Below are 20,495 nucleotides of genomic sequence, written 5' to 3'. Positions count from 1 at the left end.
TATTATTCCTCCTTCTATATTTGTTGTTTTTATTTTGATCAACTCTCTCCAACGAATATCATAATTTTTTTATTAGTCAACGACATGATTAAAAGAAAAAGTCTGAAAATAAGTACATAAAAACATAACTTTCAATTATCACGTCTCTATTCTCAAATAATAATTTTTATTAATAAATATTAGATATAATAATAAAATACATTGCATTTCCTTTATAATAAATAAATACTCAAATCTTTAAAGAATGATATTTAAAAAATAGTCACGAATTTCGAACGTAAAAATAAAATAAAATATTTTCTAGCTTGACACAACAAAATCGTTGCTAGTAAAACATAAGGCAACAATCCGTATCGACTTGAACGCAACTGGGCCCCATTTCTACAGCTCAACAAAGAATGTCAAAGAGCACAGAAGTGGCCTTCATAATTAAGGCACTCATTCGGCCCGAGTCGGCATTAATCTTCAAAAATCCACTTCGTGGCTTATGCCACCTGCCCGGCCTATTAAAACTCCCCCACAACTCCTTTCCGCCAAAATTTATTTCGATGTGTCAACACACATTTTCGTCCTATTAGAATTCAGACTCTTAAAAATAAGATAAAATTTTGCTAGGATTCAAACTCCTAAAAATAGGATAGAGTTCTACTAAGATTTAAATTCCTAAAGATAGGATCCACAAGCACTATAAATAGCTATTGTAACTCACCATTGTAACACACGATTTACACACAAAACACATAGGAAAGCACGGGAAGATACAAAGGCAAAGCTATTGTAAAGGATTCGAAAAGGAAATAAAAGGTAGCATTTTCTTTTTTCTTTCTTTTGAATGTGCACGTTATTTTTCTTGAAATTTGGTTCGAATAACCCAAAACATGGGTTGCGCCGATGACCAAAATGGGTGGGGTTTCGATGTTTCGAACCTAGATCTACCCCGAGGCTTATTTTTAAAAACCGATTTGATTTTCGGTTAAAGGAGGGGAAGAGTTTTTTAAAAATCTATATTAGTCTCTTTATTTATTATATGGATATTTTATTCATTTTTTTATTATTCATGTTATTATTATATATATATATATATTAAATTATTTTCATTTGATTTTTTTACTATATTTTATTATTATTATTATTATATATATATTTCTTTAATATTTTATTTATAAGTCTAATATTACTATATATATATTATAATTATCTTTATCTAGTCGTATGTATTTTTTATACTTTTAATAGTTTATTTATATACATATTATTAAATATATATATTCTTAATTATTTTTATTTGATTATTTCTTTATTTATGTAATATATCTTATAACTTTATATATTTATATTATTTTTTATTATTTTCGTTTTTTTATTTATTATTATTATATTATTTTTTTTAAAAAAAAAACCTTGTGTCTTTATCATTATTATTATTAAACATTATATTATATACTACTAACCTAGAGGGCCCATTTTTTGTCTTATTTCTTACTAAAGCCCCCACTTTCGGTGAATTGGGAGGGTAACTTTTCTATTTTTAAGTATTTGATGTACATATACAGCTTATTTATTTTATTAATACTTTGATATATATATATATATATATATTTATATTTCTTTTTCCTTTTCCTTTTTTCAAATATTACTACTTTACTATTTTTTTTATCTTACTTATTATTTTATTTATTTTATTTTTCTCTTGTATCTTATTTGTTTTCTTTACCTTGTTTATCTAACACATTTCTCGATTTTTTTTTCAAATCAATCAAGGGTAAGTAATTAGGATCGAAACTTTACCTTTTAATTTAACTTGTTATTTTTCTTAATTAAGACAACTAGAAATTACGTAGTACCGAAAGGGCGGTTCAAGGGTGCTAATCCTTCCTTGACCGTAACCGACTCCCGAGCCCGACATATTTCTGGTAAGACGCAGATCAGGTAAGAAATAGGGTATCCGATCAACCCATTTATTTTTAAATAAATGATCGGTGGCGACTCCAATCCACATTTTTCAAGTCGAAGCCCAATTACGGGGCCCAACCAAAAGACGGGTACGACAGCTTGGCGACTCCGCTGGGGACCGTAAGTGAGTCAGGCTAAGGTAATTTCTAGTTGTCTTTTTAATGAAAAGGGTAAGTTTAAATTTTAAGGTAACATTTCGATCCTTATTGCTTACTTTTGATTATATTTTCGAAGTAAATAGTTGTACTGACCGTTCTTTAATGATTTCAGCCCTTAAAGATTTTTCATCTAAAGGCTCTATACCCGAGCTCCGAACCCTATTTAAGTGGGGGTGAAAGCGACGCCTTCGTGTGAATTTATTCTCCGTATGGGCCTATCAAGTAACCTTCGGGATTCATATACCTTATGCCTTCGTGTGAATTTATTCTCCGTATGGGCATAAGGGAATGTTTCCTCTCGAGTTTAACTTAGTCCACACAAGCCTGTGATGGGTTTAGGACTAAGGGTCTGGCAAGCCCAAGGGGGCACCAGCAAGGAGAACTCGGGTACCATTTTTTAGCACCTAAACCGGGATACCATGGAGAATTAGAGCCCACCCCAAAATCTCATTCCAAACCCTAGGCTGCTTTGTTTCCTGCTTTAGTTTCTGTTCAAAGCATGCGAACTAGACAAATATGCGGTTAGGATTTGTTTGAAAGTAGCATGCGGGATAGAGATCATGTCCGGGTAGGAATAATAAGCATGTGGGGTAGATATCATGTGGGGTAGGACTTTCATTTTTATGATCGTTTTTTATTTTTTTTTCACCTCACTAACTCTTTTCATCTTTCTTTTATTTTATTTTCATCACTTGCATCATAAAAGAGGTCATTGATCCACTAAAACGTGTTTGTTAAAACTCGAATAATCTGAATCCATGGACAAAGGTGTTGTAATACAAGAGATTAAAAACCCCGAGGTACGACTATGGTCCGAGAAGACTCAGAAGGAAAAGGGAGACAGTCTTCAAGGAAGCTATGTGTCAGTGCTGGTTAGCTACGCCTCTATCAACCTAAAACAGAATAATGTGCAAGAACTTCGAGACATCTGAGATAGTTGGAAGAATGATCGGAAATAGAAGTTCAGTCAGCGGTATGGTGACATTGTATTTTTGCTTCATGTTAAGACCGATGAGCCCTTAATCAGAGTCTTGGTTCAATTTTTGAACCTGGGATACAGTTGCTTTACTTTTAACCAGGAGGACATGGTACCTACCATCGAGGAGTATACTACACTATTGCACTGTGAAAGCATTAAACTGGAGCGAGCCTACATCAAACACATCAAGAGTCAGCCTTTCAAGAACGGACTGGCTAAGATTGCAGGAGTTGATGAAAAATGGGTGACTGACCGACTCCGAAACAAAGGTAACGGGCAAGGAATTGAGTGGATCCACATAAGGGAACTAATGAAGGACCACCGTGATGAATGGAAGACTATAGACCTTTTTGCACTAGGTCTGGATGGCTTGATCATCTTTCCAAAGGTTTTGGGATGCATTGACGCATCCGTGGTGGAACTGTTTGAGCAACTTCCGAAACGAGTCAACCCAGCACCGACCATCTCAGCCGAGACCTTTTGGTCTCTCAACCATTACCGAAGAGCTGGTGGAGGTAGATTCATTGGATGTGTTCAGTTCCTTCAAGTCTGGATTCACATCCACTTCTGGATTCACATCCACTTCTGAAAGACTAATGGGGTTGCCTACTGTAGATTTATCACTACGTATTCACCTTTGAGAGAGTTCATCACCATGACATGACATGAAGGCGCTTCAAAAGAGAAATGGATGAAAGTCTTCACTCATCTTCAGGACCGGGATATTACCTGGAGAGCCCCCTGGTTGTTCCTCAGTGATGTTCTTTTCAAGTGTGGGAATTCTGACACTATGACCCTATTTGGATTTTGAGGTGCAGTTGGGTATGCTCTGTTGTTGGCACTTAGACAGTATGGGGCACATCGGTTTGTCCCAACAACATATGGATTATCTATATCAGAGTTTATGTATCACGGTGACAGTTATAAGAAGATGATCAAAGAAGCAGTCGAGTCATGGAAGAAAGTATCTCGGATGGATGTCTAGAAGATTTAGTCCGAACATACCTTTTATTGTTTTTATATCTCTTACAAGATAAAACATTTTTGTCTGAATAAGGATTATTTATAATAATGGACACTTTTCTGGATCAATGCCTCGAACATTTCGTGCATTCTTGCATTTTGCATTTTTGCCTTTTTGCATTTTCATCTACATTTTAAGCATTTTCACAAACATGAAATTAAGTCGTGAAGGACTCGATGAAGCGAATTTAACCACATGGAAGCAAGATTGTAACATTAAAGAGCCTAATCAGCTGATGATAGGACAAAGCCGGCTAGGATGATCTAAGAAAAGAATCCTCATATCCTAAGGACTACAATGTTGAAGCTGTTAACTGTTACCACATAAGAAGCTCCAAACATTCCTCTGAGAACTATAAGGCGCTGAAGCGCAAGATCCAAAACCTGATGGATTCAGGGGCATTGACAGCCGAAGAAGGGGGCATGGCATATACCATTTGCACTTAGAGGATTGTTTTGTTTGAACACGTCACTGATATTTCATGTTTGCTTAATCTTTTAAACGATTGAATTTATGCTACTTTCTAAGGTGGAGCAATTGAACAAATTTTAATCTTTAGTTCTTCGAATATTAAATGAATTAAGGATTCTTTTAACTCTTCAAGAATTATAGATTTTTGACATATGACAAGATTAGACCTTTCTTATCATGTATCAAACCCCAAAATGAAATACCTTGATCATTACCAAAAAGACCAAATTTTGACATAACTTCCCTTTGAAATTCTTGAACATTGTCTTTATCTTTTTGATACACCCATACCTTTCTTTTAGTCAAATAAAGTCACACCATTGTCTTTTTAGACTCAAAATTGACATTTTAATACCCAAGGCATTGAGTTGTTCATTTGAACATGAGCATTCTTCTAAGACACAATTTGGGGCATCTCGCCGGGAGCCTGAACATTGAGATATGTTGGGAGCAAGGAGCATAAAAATAATCCATTCGAAATAATTCTTTCACGCATTAACTACACTGTTTTCATGTGAAGAAAATTAATCCTGAAAATCTATCCCCCTGGGATACCTCTTCTGTGAGGACTTCCATGTATGAACTGATGAACGACTTTCTTTCTTTATCCCTTTACAACAGGAGAAAATATATATCCCTTGTGTCCCCTTTTGAGCCTGTAGTATTTTTCTTCTGATTCAACCCTAACCAAGGATCACCCTCCACATTGGGGGGCAAGGTAGAAGAAATCTGCTCACATGAGTGACGACATCAATCAAAAGGAGACACCAAAAGGTGGACCAAATGGCAAGTGCGAAGATCCAATCAAGAACAAAAAAGAAAAGAAGCAAAAAAGCAAAAAAAACAAAGAAAAAGAGAAACAAGAACAAAAGGAAAAAAAAAGCAAAAATCAAAAAGAAAAAGGGACAAAAAGCACATGCAAAGATTCCCTAAAGACAAATGGCACATCAAGCTTCAAACTATGAGATTGATCAAGAACAATCATTCCCGAATCTCTGAATCACTTCACTCGAAGATCATGGAACATCCAGAGAAAATCCAGAGAAACACATATGAGCAGATCCAAATTGAGCAAGACAGAATTGAAGGCATCAGAATGAATTGATCATTGGTTCAACACCCTGAAACACTTGTTTGGGCCTATTTATCCTTTTCTTTCATAACCATGAGCCTTGGCCTACATTACGTGCCTTAAAAGTCCCTTCTAATCATACATGGATTTCTAAACAGAAGAGACTATCTTCAGATTTCATCCCGCCCATCAGGATTAATCGTTGTTTGCAAAAAAACAATGTAATTAATGCATGGTAGAAAAAATAACAAAGGGGGGTTCAAGACGTAAATCCTGAATAACGTCTTGAAACCAAAGGAGGGTTCGAGTTGAAAACCTGAAAAGGCGGCTCGAATATAAAAATTGTGCAACTGAGGCGATCACGTAAATTTCTTGATAAGGCATCGCACAATCCGAGTGTGACAACAAAGGTTGGGAGTCAGGGAACACTTCCAGCAGAGGAGCATGCAAGCTACCCCATCAATCTTTTGAGCATCCAATGTCAAACCTTTGAGCATCAAATGCCAAACCTTTGACCAAACACAATAACCTGAGACTTTTTATCCTTTCCTTACTTGACTATCTCCCAAAGATAGCTTGGATCTTGGCAGTTGTCAAATAGCTATAATTTATTGAAGGATTAACATTGTAATTAATTATTTGATATCCGATGAACTCTAGTTTTATGATTCGTCTCAATTGTAAAACCGTGATAGGGGCAATATTTTTAAAACTTGAGATTAAACATTTTTTGAAACTCTTTTAATTGATATTTTCATGACTTTGAAAATAAAAGAGAAAGAAAAACATTTTTTTTTCAAACAAGACAGTCTCTCTAGAGTGGATCTTGGTAAATGGCATGTGACTCTCAAACACAAAGCTCATGCTTAGAATCAATGATGAAGCAAGAAATGAGGAACATTTGGGGTATCTTTGAAGATTCAACATCAAATATTGGGGCATTTTTGGATATTGAGGCATCTTTGGGGATTCAACATCCTAATATGAATTATCAGACCTTTTTCAGGAGATAAAATATAACCAATTCATGTTACATGCATCTTATGCATACATTTTAGAGCGTCATATCTATCATTTTCTTTCCACGTACATAATTTTTACAGCTTTAGAGTCAAGTTCGACTTCAAGACGAAGGATACTCGATTCAAAAGCACCTTTACAAATTGATATCGGTTGCTTAGCTCGGCAGCAAGAAGCTACACTTCAACCAACTCGACAGATAGAAAGATCGACATTCATTTTCAGATTCGACATTTCCAATATAAATTATGTCTCGCTTGAGACAGTCTCATTTAATGCAGATGATTATCTCACTTGAGATTGCTTTTTTAAAACAGACTTTGTCTCACTTGGGACTGTTTTACTCGAAAGAAGATTTATTTCACTCATGATTGTTTTTCTTAAAACAAGATTTGTCTCGCTTGAGACCGTTTTCACTAGAAGAGTTTTGTCCCTCTTGAGACAGTTTCCCTTGAAACAAATTTTGTCTCCCTTGAGACAGTTTCTCTTGAAACATAAACATTGAAAACATTTCCCTTGAAATAAATTTTCGTCTCTCTTGAGATAATTTCCCTTGAAACAAAATTTTGTCTCTCTTGAGACAGTTTCCCTTGAAATAAATTTTGTCTCTCTTGAGACATTTTCCCTTGAAATAAATTTTGTCTCTCTTGAGATAGTTTCCCTTGAAACAAAATATTTAAATATGTTTTCTTGAAACAAATTTTGTCTCCCTTGAGACAGTTACTCTTGAAACACAAAATCTTCAAATTTATTTCCCTTAAGACATAATTTTGTTTCCCTTGAGACCGTTTCTCATGAAACAACATATATCTTTGAGATCGTTTCCCTTGAAACAAATTCTATCTCTTTCAAGACAACTTCTTTTGAAGCATCATCTGAACCGTTACACTCAGCTCAGGCACATACTTGAGATGGTCGAGAAGCATTTCTCAAATCAAAAATAGAATGTGCACATCAGATTTGAACATTTGAAGAATTCAAGATCAGAGATCAAAATTTGAAGATTCAAGAATCAAGATTCCAGACAGGCAACTGGAGATCGAGATTTCTCTCCAGAGCCCCAAGATAACATATGTTGCATATACATTTTAGGCACACCTAAGAGCATTGCATACATAGCATCACATATATGCATAACTTTTTCAGGTTTTAGCTAGAGTCAATTTCAACTTCGCGGCGAAGGATATTGAACTCAAAGCGACACAATTTGCTCGAGAGTGGATTTCAACTTCACGACGAAGGATATCTAGCTCGAAGCCAAACTTCACAATAAAGGGGTCTCCACGGTTTCAACTTCACAGCGAAGGATATTGGACCCAAGACAGCACAAGCTCAACTTCACAGCGAAGGGGCGGCTGACTGTCGACAAGCAATTTCGGAGCCAATCTCAACTTCACAGCGAAGGATATTGGACTCGAGACAACACAAGTTCAACTTCACAGCGAAGGGACGGCTGGTTGTCAACAAACAATTTCCCAATTCCAGAGCCGATTTCAACTCCACGACGGAGGATATCGTGCTACCCGAGACAACACAAGTTCAACTTCACAACGAAGGGACGGCTGGTTGTCAACGAACAACTTTTCAGTTTCATCCGCGATTTCAACTCCACGACGGAGGATATCGTGCCATTCCAGACAACGCAAGTTTAACTTCACGACGAAGGGACCGCTGCTTGTCAACAACAACTTCTCAATTTCAGAGCCAATTTCAACTTCACAACGAATGATATTAGACTCCAGACAACGCAAGTTCAACTCCACGACGAAGGGACCGCTGCTTGTCAACAAAATTTCATTCAGAGTCAATTTTAACTTCACAGCGAAGGATATTGGACTCGAGACAACACAAGTTCAACTTCACAACGAAGGGACGGCTGGTTGTCAACAAACAATTTCCCGGTTCCAGAGCCAATTTCAACTTCACGACGGAGGATATTGGACTCGGAACAATGCTACTTACTTGGATTTCAACTTCACGACGAAGGATATCCAACTCAAAGAAGGATTATCTGCCATCAAAATTATCGAGTTCGACTCCATTCAGCTCGATGACACATCAATCGCACTACTTTCCGGTTGCAGTCGAGGTTTTCAAGTCGAGAAGATGACCTGGGTTAGCCGTGCCTCAGTGACAAGCAACTATTTTCAAACAACATAGCTTAAGTCAAGAAAAAGCTATCTGTCAATGAAGATTTCTGAGTTCGATTCCGATCCAAGGTCTTTAAACCGAGAAGAAGACCGAAGGGTAATGGGAAGCCACGTGCTCATTCAAATTCTGAACTACGGCTTCAATTTCATATCATTTCAAGATGAACTCGACTTCACGATGGAGGAGTCATCCGTAACTCAATTCGACAGGGAGTTATTGAAACATCAGAGTTAATTTTCAACTCCACTGAACGAAAAGTGTGTCTTTTAATCTTTGCCCTATCCCCGTTACACGACTATGGGCAAAGAGGGGCAGCTGTCAACACACATTTTCGTCCTACTAGAATTCAGACTCCTAAAAATAGGATAAAATTTTGCTAGGATTCAAACTCCTAAAAATAGGATAGAGTTCTACTAAGATTTAAATTCCTAAAGATAGGATCCACAAGCACTATAAATAGCCATTGTAACTCACCATTGTAACACACGATTTACACACAAAACACATAGGAAAGCACGGGAAGATACAAAGGCAAAGCTATTGTAAAGGATTCGAAAAGGAAATAAAAGGTAGCATTTTCTTTTTTCTTTCTTTTGAATGTGCACGTTATTTTTCTTGAAATTTGGTTCGAATAACCCAAAACATGGGTTGCGCCGATGACCAAAATGGGTGGGGTTTCGATGTTTCGAACCTAGATCTACCCCGAGGCTTATTTTTAAAAACCGATTTGATTTTCGGTTAAAGGAGGGGAAGAGTTTTTTAAAAATCTATATTAGTCTCTTTATTTATTATATGGATATTTTATTCATTTTTTTATTATTCATGTTATTATATATATATATATATATTAAATTATTTTCATTTGATTTTTTTACTATATTTTTTTTTATTATTATTATATATATATTTCTTCAATATTTTATTTATAAGTCTAATATTACTATATATATTATAATTATCTTTATCTAGTCGTATGTATTTTTTATACTTTTAATAGTTTATTTATATACATATTATTAAATATATATTCTTAATTATTTTATTTGATTATTTCTTTATTTATGTAATATATCTTATAACTTTATATATTTATATTTTTTTATTATTTTCGTTTTTTTTATTCATTATTATTATATTATTTTTTTAAAAAAAAAAACCTTGTGTCTTTATCATTATTATTATTAAACATTATATTATATACTACTAACCTAGAGGGCCCATTTTTTGTCTTATTTCTTACTAAAGCCCCCACTTTCGATGAATTGGGAGGGTAACTTTTCTATTTTTAAGTATTTGATGTACATATACAGCTTATTTATTTTATTAATACTTTGATATATATATATATATATATATATTTATATTTCTTTTTCCTTTTTTCAAATATTACTACTTTACTATTTTTTTTTATCTTACTTATTATTTTATTTATTTTATTTTTCTCTTGTATCTTATTTGTTTTCTTTACCTTGTTTATCTAACACATTTCTCGATTTTTTTTTCAAATCAATCAAGGGTAAGTAATTAGGATCGAAACTTTACCTTTTAATTTAACTTGTTATTTTTCTTAATTAAGACAACTGGAAATTACGTAGTACCGAAAGGGCGGTTCAAGGGTGCTAATCCTTCCTTGACCGTAACCGACTCCCGAGCCCGACATATTTCTGGTAAGACGCATATCAGGTAAGAAATAGGGTATCCGATCAACCCATTTATTTTTAAATAAATGATATGTGGCGACTCCAATCCACATTTTTCAAGTCGAAGCTCAATTACGGGGCCCAACCGAAAGACGGGTGCGACACGATGGTGTCTCGTATCTCCCAACAAATTATAGAGATATAATTTTACAATTTAAATATCAAATTTTTTTAATTTATTATATTATTAAATCAATCCTACAAACAGTATAACTTTATATAATGTATCGTATTTTCGAGATAATACCACTATAGATGACAGATCATGGAAATGCATGTCACCATCAAAGTTACTAATCCTGCTACTTCGCAATCTTCACGTATCTTTGGCAGTTCGGATCGCAGAAGCATCGTTTGCCCTGGTTCGAATTCTCTCCACCAGCAGCTTATCAGGATGATCAAGTAATACCATAATGTAATCTTGTTGGAAACAAAGGATTTTTCAAAATAACATATCCTACGTGTCTATTGTCTTTTGCTTAGAGATCACACTGCTTTATTAAATATATAGGGTACAGAGTACACAAATAGTCTCCCGACTATAGGATATTATTTTGTTGAGTCCCATAATTATTAAAAGTTAAAAAAATAGTCACTCTACTATTTATTATTTTCCAAACTCATCATTTTTCGTTAAAAAAATTAACGACATTCTGAGTTGGACGCTAAATTACTGATTAAGATATGATAGTCGTTTGAGATTATGTGATCGAATTTTATCATATCTCAGTCAACAGGTTAACGTCCAATTCAAAATGCCGTTAATTTTTTAACTGAAAAATGACGAGTTTAGAACATAATAAATAATCGAGTGACTATTTTTGTAACTTTTAATGGCCGAATAACTCAACAAAGCAACTCCCTACAGTCGGAAGACACTTTGTATTTTTTTAATAGTTAGGAGATTCAACAAAATAATATCCTATAGTGAGATACCATTTGTTTACTTTACACTTAAATTTTTAAGAATTAGATGGAAGGAGGGGTTTTTATGCACGATAATTGGGCAGCGAAAATATGATTCTTAAATTTATTTATTACTTCACTCGTAATAAAATATTTTCACTATCATCGTACTTGATAATAATTCGTAGAAATGGAAAGTTGAAAGTAATAACGTAAATATAAGTATATTTATAAACTTGATAATTATGTTTTTGTCACACCCATTACAATAAGCAAAACTATCTTAGAAAGTAGCATCTTATTGGATTGAACACACCACGCTCATGGATCACAACATGCACGAACCAAATGACGCTGGTCCGAGCACTTGAACCCGGCTCGCGAAACCACCCTAGCTAGTGCAACTTTCATTTATTTTATACTACTACAACTCCGTGAAAATGTCCGTTCAATCATAGTTTTAGTACGGCGGAAATGCTGGGGCAACTCCCATGAACTCCACACCGCCAACGGGTCCCGGTGCAACCAAACCCGAGCTTCGGATCTCTGACATTCCTCTGCGCACATTTCCTTGTTGTGCCTCGCATAGTTTCGGAAGAAAAACACCTACCAAGAAGACAAACATTTTAAATCCCGGTCATAAGGACGTTTGATACAATTAATACTAATATCATACCTTCTCCAGCGGCGAGGTTGAAGTAAAGATCGACGACGTTGGGGCAGCCGTTGTAGCATTGAGGGGAGCAAAGCATTTCCGTGAAGCGAGACTCGAGGAGCGAATCTGACGATATGCCGAATGAATTCCGGTCGATGCCGCAGGCTTTAACGCACTGGTCGGTCTCGATCCAGTTCCTGATCTTATCGGCTTCGATTTTAGACGTGCGGCAAGTGTATTCTTCTTCTCCGCTCCTCTTGACGTGCTTCTCTAGCACACAGCGCTTGCCCGTGGATGCCACGGCGTAGGCGCAGGTGTCCTGGTCAAGGTGTTCACATGTTATTTCCCCTACAAACAAAACAAAATAAGTAGTTATAACCCATCAAATTATAACACAAAATTAACGTAATTAGGGAGCAAAAAACTGATTTTGAAAATTAACCAAGGGTGGCTTGCAAATTGAAGGCGAGCAATGCAAGAGCAAGGACAGCTAATCTCTTGGAAGCCATGGGATTGTAATGGACCGACAAAAAACCTAAGATTTTGCTGTGTTTTTAGCAACTTTGTGGCTTGTTCGATGTAAGAGGAAGGGGTGTTTTTATAGTTGGTTTGGGCTTGGCAGTGGGGCTTGAAAAATCAACAAACACGGCACGGATAATTTTTCGTATTAGAAATTGACACGAACCCTACTTTATGTTAGCGACAGTGGTCATGTGGAGCCCTACGGTGACCCAGTTAAGCTTTCTAGGTTTTCTCGTAAGCAAGAAGAATTCATTTCTTTGATGGTGCCTACTCGTGCCTCAAAATACTTTTGTTTACAGGTGTCCACAAATCTTGGATTTTATATTCCACAAATAAATTATTCATTAATTTAATTAAATATTATAAAATCTATTAAGAGATTAATATTTTTAATTTATTTTTTCTTCACAATATTATGATTTAATTCTTAAATTTTATTTGGATATCTTATTAAAATAAATCATAATATGTAATTAAAAATATTTTTGAAAAAATGGGACACGAACCGGAGAGGGAATACTATACAAGTATATCTGGTGGATGGCTGGACTGAGTCTACTCTTGCCGTGATTAGTGGGCGGGAATAGAGTTGAACGCAGATTATTTTCCCATGTGGTAGTCAATTCTCGTTATGCTTTGGAAAATCGAATTAACTAAATTCCCGTTAATGAATTAGGCATATTTGTTCAAAAATAATAATATAATTTCTTCTCTGTTTTTTTTCAAAAAAATAAAAATATATTTAATGGACAATTTAAAAAATGTAAACTCTATCATTGATTTGAAAATATATTTGTTTATTTAAAAAAACAAAAAAATTAGTTTTTATTTTTTTTCTTAAATTGATATTAACTGTATTTAATATGTAGTTGAAATTAAATTAATTTTTAAATTTTAAAAGAATCAGAATATTGAATTAAATTTCTCTTGAGCCTAACCCTGTTTGGATTTTTGCACTTCCAATGATTAGGGAGTAAATAGTGGGCTTTGATCCGAATTGTCAGCTAAATTTTTGACAAACAAAATAAGTTAAACAAAAGTTGGGTCCTAAACATTTTGAAGCGACATGTTGTTGTCATTATTTTTAATTTTTGAGTTGCTTTCATTTAAATGCATAAAAGTATTATTTGAATAATTTTCCCACTTTTTTATAGTTGTCGATACTCGATTTACTGACCTTCTAATCTATATTTGAATACTGTAAAGATTTATTATGAAAACAAATATTTATAATTTAATTTGTTTCATTCATAACATCAAAAAGGTCCTAACACCATCAATATTGGTTGTACTGACCTTATGTCAGAACCCAGTAATTCGAGTACGATTGAGACACGTGTAGCTGACATAACCTGAAGAAAAAAATGAAGAAAGTGATAGCGGATTCGATTGAAATGATACTAATAATTTAAAGATTGAAGTAAGATATTTAAAAAATCTAAGGATGAATCTAGAATAGGAATAATAGTTTGAGAATCCTCTATACAATTAATTCTTATCCAATATATTAAGAAATCGTGACGGTTTTTGATTAAAATGATAATTATAAATGATGTTTCAAAACTATAACAGTCATTTTGAATTGGTTTCTAAACTTTAAAACATATTGTATTGACCCTTAATTATAATTCTATTTGAAAACACAATTGGATATTATACGCCAAGTGCAAGCCAACGTATTATATAACATATTTTATACACCAATTATATGTCCGATAATGAATTGATACATGTCTACAGTAGAAAAATTGAAAGCATAATAGGTTTTTATACACTAACTATAAGCCAACGTATTATAGGATGTATTGAAATGGTTAATATCTGAGAACAGACTTAAGGTTTTACGCAAATCACCTTATGTTCATCCATGTTAATATCTATCCTGCTGTCTATGAAGGATGAGCTTACCAAAAGTAGGAGGCTTGATACAAAACTGAGGATGAACAATTCTGTAAAGATCATAGGATTAAATGCACCATTGCCCCCTAAACTATTTCGTTTTTACTGAGTTATCCCTTAAAGTATTTTTCGGGATGTTTTGACCCCTAAAGTATAAATCGCTACCTCATTTGCCCCAAACCATTAACTCCGTCAAAAAACATGTGGGTAAATTACATATTTAGTCACTCCACTATTTATGTGGTTCTGTTTGAGTTACCCAACTTTTTTTCTTCAAAAGCATCACTAAACTTAAGTTTTTGTTACGTTTTGGTCACCCAAATTGATTCAATTTATTTTTAAAATATTTAATGCATAAGAATTCGCTTATATTATTTTTTTACTCGACACATAAATTTATTTTTCAGTAATAAGTACTATTATACAATGAATAATAAATAATATATTAAGTTATATATAACACAAATAATATGTAACATAAATAATAAATAATAAATAGACAACAACAAAAAAAAAGTTGAAACCAAACCAAAATTTAAGCAAAAAAATAGCTATTAAAATTGCATCCAAAGTCTAAAGAAATCCATCCCAAACAAACTAGAATCGGGACTTTTGCAAGTGATTTCTCATAGCAAAATCTAGTTTTTCAAACAATTAAAATAAAAGAGAAAATATTTGGGAAAAAAAACTAAACCAATAAAAATAAAAATACCTCCAACGAAGAAAGTTTTTAAAAAAAGCTTAAAGACACCGATCGATGGCGGTGTAGACAGTGCAAGCGACAGTGAAGGTCAGGAAAATATGAGGAAGGAATGCCAAGAAAGAAATAAGAGGAAAACGATGAGTTTCATTTTGTTTGGATTCATAAAAACACTCGAAAAATATGTAAATTTAAATTTTTTAAAATATAATTAATATATTTTTATTTCAAAATCAAATCTCATAACTTAAAAAAAATGATTTTTATATTTTATACTCATAATTTTTTTATAGTGTTGTTAATGATGTATGTGAGAATGATAAGAAAATAGTTTGGGTGCATGAGATTAGGAGACTACTACCCCAATCCTTGTTGAGTAGGTCTACTTAAGCACAATATTCTTTTTACCGGAAGTGACGCGACTAACCATTTTTCTGGTGTGAAAAAATATATATTTTTTTATCATTTCTCCAAAAATTGCTAAACTAGGTGGGTGATCAATGTTTCTTCATACGTTGTGTAATTATCGTTTATGATATTTTAAATAAATAATTAATATTTCATTTAATAGAATTTTAATTACATATAATTTAATATATTGTTTATTATTTATCTTATAATATTACTTATTTTAAATTTATGAGTCGGGTAAAAAATATAATATAAATGAATTCTTATAAATTAAAATTTTAAAAAGTAAATTGAATCAAATTGGGTGGCCAAAACGTAACAAAAACTTAAGTTTAGTGATGATTTTGAAGAAGAAAAAGTTGGGTAACTCAAATAGAACTGCATAAATAGTGGAGTGACTAAATATGTAATATACCCGCATGTTTTTTTGACGGATTTAACGTTTTGGGACAAATGAAGTAACAATTTATACTTTAGGGGGCAAAACGTCCTAAAAAACACTTTAAGGGGCAACTCGATAAAAATAGTATAATTTAAGGGACAATGATACATTTAAGTCAAGATCATATAATCGAATGGACAAACAACTTGCTCGTTATAGAAGCAATAAATAATGGACCCTGGATTCTTTCATTGAAAGCCAATCAACATTGGATCAAATACGATCCCTTAGGAGCTCACCACCTGCACTAAGAATAGAACACACACCTTTGTTTTGCTAATTCAGGATTAAGGCATGCTTTGGAGTTCATGCCTTATAAAGAGCTGACTCCCAAAGTAATGTATCCATCGGATACAATAATTGATAAAACTTGAATTTTGATATTTATAAGGAAAACAAATAAAATTATCTGAATTTTAAATTCGAAATTGATATACAACAAAATTTAATATAATATTTTTGTCATTCTACTCATGATTTAATTGATATCAATCTTAGAAAAGATTTTAAGGGTGAAAAATTCAATCAACGCCCATAAGCCATAGAAATTTAATAATAGACTTTGACAGTGTAAGCAGGTTTATGGCCTGCAACTGTGAGCCTAATTTGTAGTCATCAGGCAGTTTGTTGTCCATTAAGGCCCGAAATTAATGTAAAACGCTGCCGTTTGAGAAAGATTGGGGAAAAAATAACAAGGGCCCTACCGGGTTCGAACCGGTGACCTCTTGATCTGCAGTCAAATGCTCTACCACTGAGCTAAGGACCCAAGCTGTCGTTACCCTGAAATAATTATGAGGGTAAACTAAAGTAAGTTAAACTGAAATGTCAGATTTACCTCAACAATGGTAGTCTTAGAAATTAATGGTTACCATAATTGCACATTTTATTTATTATTTGTACATAACTCGAAATTTAAGCTATTGAACATAATTAATTATACTATATTTCTTTCTTTTATTTACACACATGATTGAGTTATATTCAGAAACGAAGTTAGAAAGAGTTGATTGTATCATATGTCCTCAAACTATGCTTTTTATTTTTAATTGAACTCTAAATTTTTAAATATTCCAATTACATCCCTAAATTATAATTATCATTCTAAATTAGTCCTTAAACGTTTTAACATTTTAATTTCATCCCAAAACTATGAATTTTATTCTAAAGTAGTCCCCAAACTTTTGAAATTCCAATTTCATCCCAAATTATACATATACACTAATCACATATCTAGCTAATAATACCGATAGGCCAAATTATATTATTATATATGTTTTATAAAAAATAAAATTTAGGTTAAATTATGGTTGAAACTAATTACATATTTGGGGATGGAATTGGAATATTCAAAAGTTTGGGGACTACTTTAGAAAGAGGATCATAGTTTAGGGATGAAATTAAAATATTCAGAAGTTTAAGGACTAATTTAAAATGAGAGTCATAGTTTAGGGATGAGTTTGAAAAATTCAAAAGTTTAAGAATCAATTTAAAATTAGGGTTATAACTTGGGGACATATGATGCAATTGTCTCAATTAAAAATTATAAATTACGGTATCATAATTTAAGATATCTAAATAAATTTATATAGAATAATCTAAAGGTAATGTCATTTTCTATATTATATATAATATTTATATAAGAGATTTTTTAGATGTTAACTTTCTTTATCGACTCCGTCAGTAGTTATATTTACATGTTTATATAATATATATTTGTATTAAAAATTATAAATTATAAATTCATTCATTAAAATAGAGAATTTAAACTATAAATATATATTAAAAATAGGATGATAAGCTATAAATTTAAACCATGAAGAATAAAGCTACTAGCTAACTTTGGGCAAAAGTGCCCAAATAATGATGTTGGAATGTTTAATTCCCAAAATAAGGATGTCAGTTGATTATTTCCCCAAATGGGGTGAATGTTACAGGATTACATGCATTGCTTTGGATCTCTTGGAGTCTTTAGGGGTGTTGGATTCGTTCAAGGATCTCTCGGCGTCTTCAACTTTGCTGCGAAACTGAAACTGCCCCTGCTGCATTTACGAGCTGCGACAGTGCTGCTGCCTGAGGTGCTACTACTGTTGCATGTGGGAGCTCTGCATGTGGGTCTAGACGTGGGAAATCACGGGGGTGAGCAGAGAAAGTTGTTGTTGCATGTGCTGTTGTTGCATGTGCAACATTCTTTGCGGGCTCAATTCCCCATGGCTTTGGATTCTTCAACAGCTGAGACAAAATCAATGGAACTGCCAAAACAATAGCTCCACCAGCCACAACCGTGGGATTCTCAGTTGCAAAATCGAGGACAGAATCAAGGATCCAACTTGGATCTACTTCCAATGAGGAAGGGGACCCCGTAGTCTGTTGCAAGGCTTCCTCGTACGATAAAGCTTCGACGAAACCAGTAGGGAGAACTGATGACAGTAGCAGTAGACCCCCATGCAAGCTTCTAGGTGGTTGGATCTTGATAAAAGTTGGTTTGAATGGTAAAGCAATGGAGGGCAATAGTGGTTGTCTGGTTTCTGTTCTTCTGTCGGAGAGAATGGAGAGGGATGTCGAGCTTGGAGCTGCTCCAATGAGGGTCCTCATTGCATAATTTGTAGAATTGGTCGGTCGGATGACAAAGGCTTAGCTTTGGGAGGAGGTATTTGGCTGCTGCAGTTTGAATGCTGAAATGAGATATGATATCTGTTGCATGTGCTAGGGGTGAGCAGCTGTTGTTGCCGAGCATTCCCTACATGGAAGACCGCCTAGCATTCAGTATTGCCATGCTTAAAGACGCCGAGCATTCCCTGCATGGAAGATGCCGAGATATCCACCTACATGGAAAATTTTGTGTTGAAGACGGCGAGAGATCCTTGAACGAATCCAACACCCCTGAAGACGCCGAGAGATCCAAAGCAATACATCCAACCCTATAGCATTCACCCCATTTGGGGAAATAATCGACTGACATCCTTATTTTGGGAATTAAACATTCCCAGCAGCATTATTTGGGCACTTTTGCCTCTAACTTTGATGATTGATCACTATTTTATTGCAAATTGCATCCTACTTTTTTTTAGTGATGGCTACCACTGATCCTTCCATCACCTTAATATATATCGTTAAATCTTTAAATAAGATTTAAATTTTTAAGGACTTTTCGTATAAGAATTTAAATTTTTTGAAATTGTCGAAAAAACACTTTAAATTTTTAAAAGATTATACCTTTGTAGTATTATCTTATTTAAATACTCACCCTATACATATAAGTCATTATCATCTTCTTAAAAGATATCTCTAATATAATGTGTAATTTTTTTTACGTGGGAGCATGACAATTGTATAAAACTCATTAACATTATTATTTTTTTTATTTCTACAAAAAATAAAATTATAAACTTTAATCTCAATCATCCATTTATATCCATCAAATGATGATATTTTTCGTGTATATTTAATGAATTTTATACGATTTAAGTGAAATAGATTTATAATTGTTAAATGAGTGAAGAATGAGATTAAATCCTTGTTTTTTTTTTCCAGTGAATATCTTATCATTTTTATTGTTAATTTAACTGTCATAAATTTATATAAAATTAAAAGAATTTTACATTGTATAATAGGGCTCTATCACAAATTTATTTACATATCTTGTGCTTATATATAATATATGCACATATTCACTAAAATCTCATAATTAATATATTTTGTTAATGTGATATTTATAAATCCAAAAGCCATCATAGCTGCAAAAAGCCTTATTCCAGGGGGGGGGGGAGGATTGGTTCACCTTTAACTACGTAGCCACCATTGCTAACGATAGAAAATTTATAACATTAGTCACGTTTCAAACATTGAGAATTGTATTAATAACATATTTAATAATAAATTTCCCTTAAGAACTCATTGTATCAAATAAAATTTCCTTAAGAACTCATTGTATCTAATATCTTTATAATATGCTCGAATAATTTGAACCGACCTCAAATTTTAAAATATTTTAATCAAGTAATTGAATCTTTTCGTCTATCTAATAAAATGTTTGAACAATAAACTTCATCTCAAATTCGAAGTGAAATTCATTTAAAATACATGGATCAAATTTTAAAAACACATAATATATTACACTGGTAATACAAACTTAGCATGTAAAAACAGACAACAATGTCATTAAAATTTAACTATCAAAAATAAGAATTTTACTAATGCAATAGTATGATTGAAACAGTATTGATAATTTGAAGATTCGGTTAAGATATTTCAAAGTCGGAAAATTAATTCAAAATATAAGTTATATTTTTTCGGATGCCTAATGCAATTAGATCTTTCTAAAGTATTTAAATAATTAATTAGGGTCCCATAAGTTTAATTGTTTTTCACATGAGCTTTTATTTAGCATATTTAATTTTAATTAAGCTTTGACTCGGGGGTTAAGCTTTCCTAG

The 20,495-nt window shown here is 33.2% G+C and overlaps 2 protein-coding genes and 1 non-coding gene across 3 annotated transcripts; all 3 read right to left on the bottom strand.

Annotated features, from left to right (window-relative positions):
• Nucleotides 1-11,892: 11,892 nt before the first annotated feature.
• On the bottom strand, nt 11,893-12,613 carry LOC120116605. The gene is made up of 3 exons (XM_039137040.1): nt 12,532-12,613; nt 12,111-12,437; nt 11,893-12,040 (listed from the first exon to the last, which is right to left on the bottom strand). Exons 1-3 carry the CDS (start codon nt 12,596-12,598, stop codon nt 11,895-11,897), a joined length of 540 nt encoding a protein of 179 aa, XP_038992971.1. The 5' UTR covers nt 12,599-12,613; the 3' UTR covers nt 11,893-11,894.
• Nucleotides 12,614-16,757: 4,144 nt separating this feature from the next.
• Nucleotides 16,758-16,829, bottom strand: TRNAC-GCA. Its single transcript has one exon. It is a non-coding gene; the product is annotated as a tRNA-Cys (tRNA).
• Nucleotides 16,830-18,070: 1,241 nt separating this feature from the next.
• Nucleotides 18,071-18,655, bottom strand: LOC120117047 (rhodanese-like domain-containing protein 4, chloroplastic). The gene has a single exon (XM_039137390.1). It carries the CDS (start codon nt 18,653-18,655, stop codon nt 18,071-18,073), a length of 585 nt encoding a protein of 194 aa, XP_038993321.1.
• Between the last annotated feature and the right edge of the window lie 1,840 nt (nt 18,656-20,495).

This window comes from Hibiscus syriacus, unplaced genomic scaffold (assembly GCF_006381635.1).
Source record: "Hibiscus syriacus cultivar Baekdansim isolate YM2019G1 unplaced genomic scaffold, ASM638163v2 tig00000916_pilon, whole genome shotgun sequence".
Lineage (NCBI taxonomy): Eukaryota > Viridiplantae > Streptophyta > Magnoliopsida > Malvales > Malvaceae > Hibiscus > Hibiscus syriacus.
This window is presented reverse-complemented; position numbering and strand designations above follow the sequence as displayed.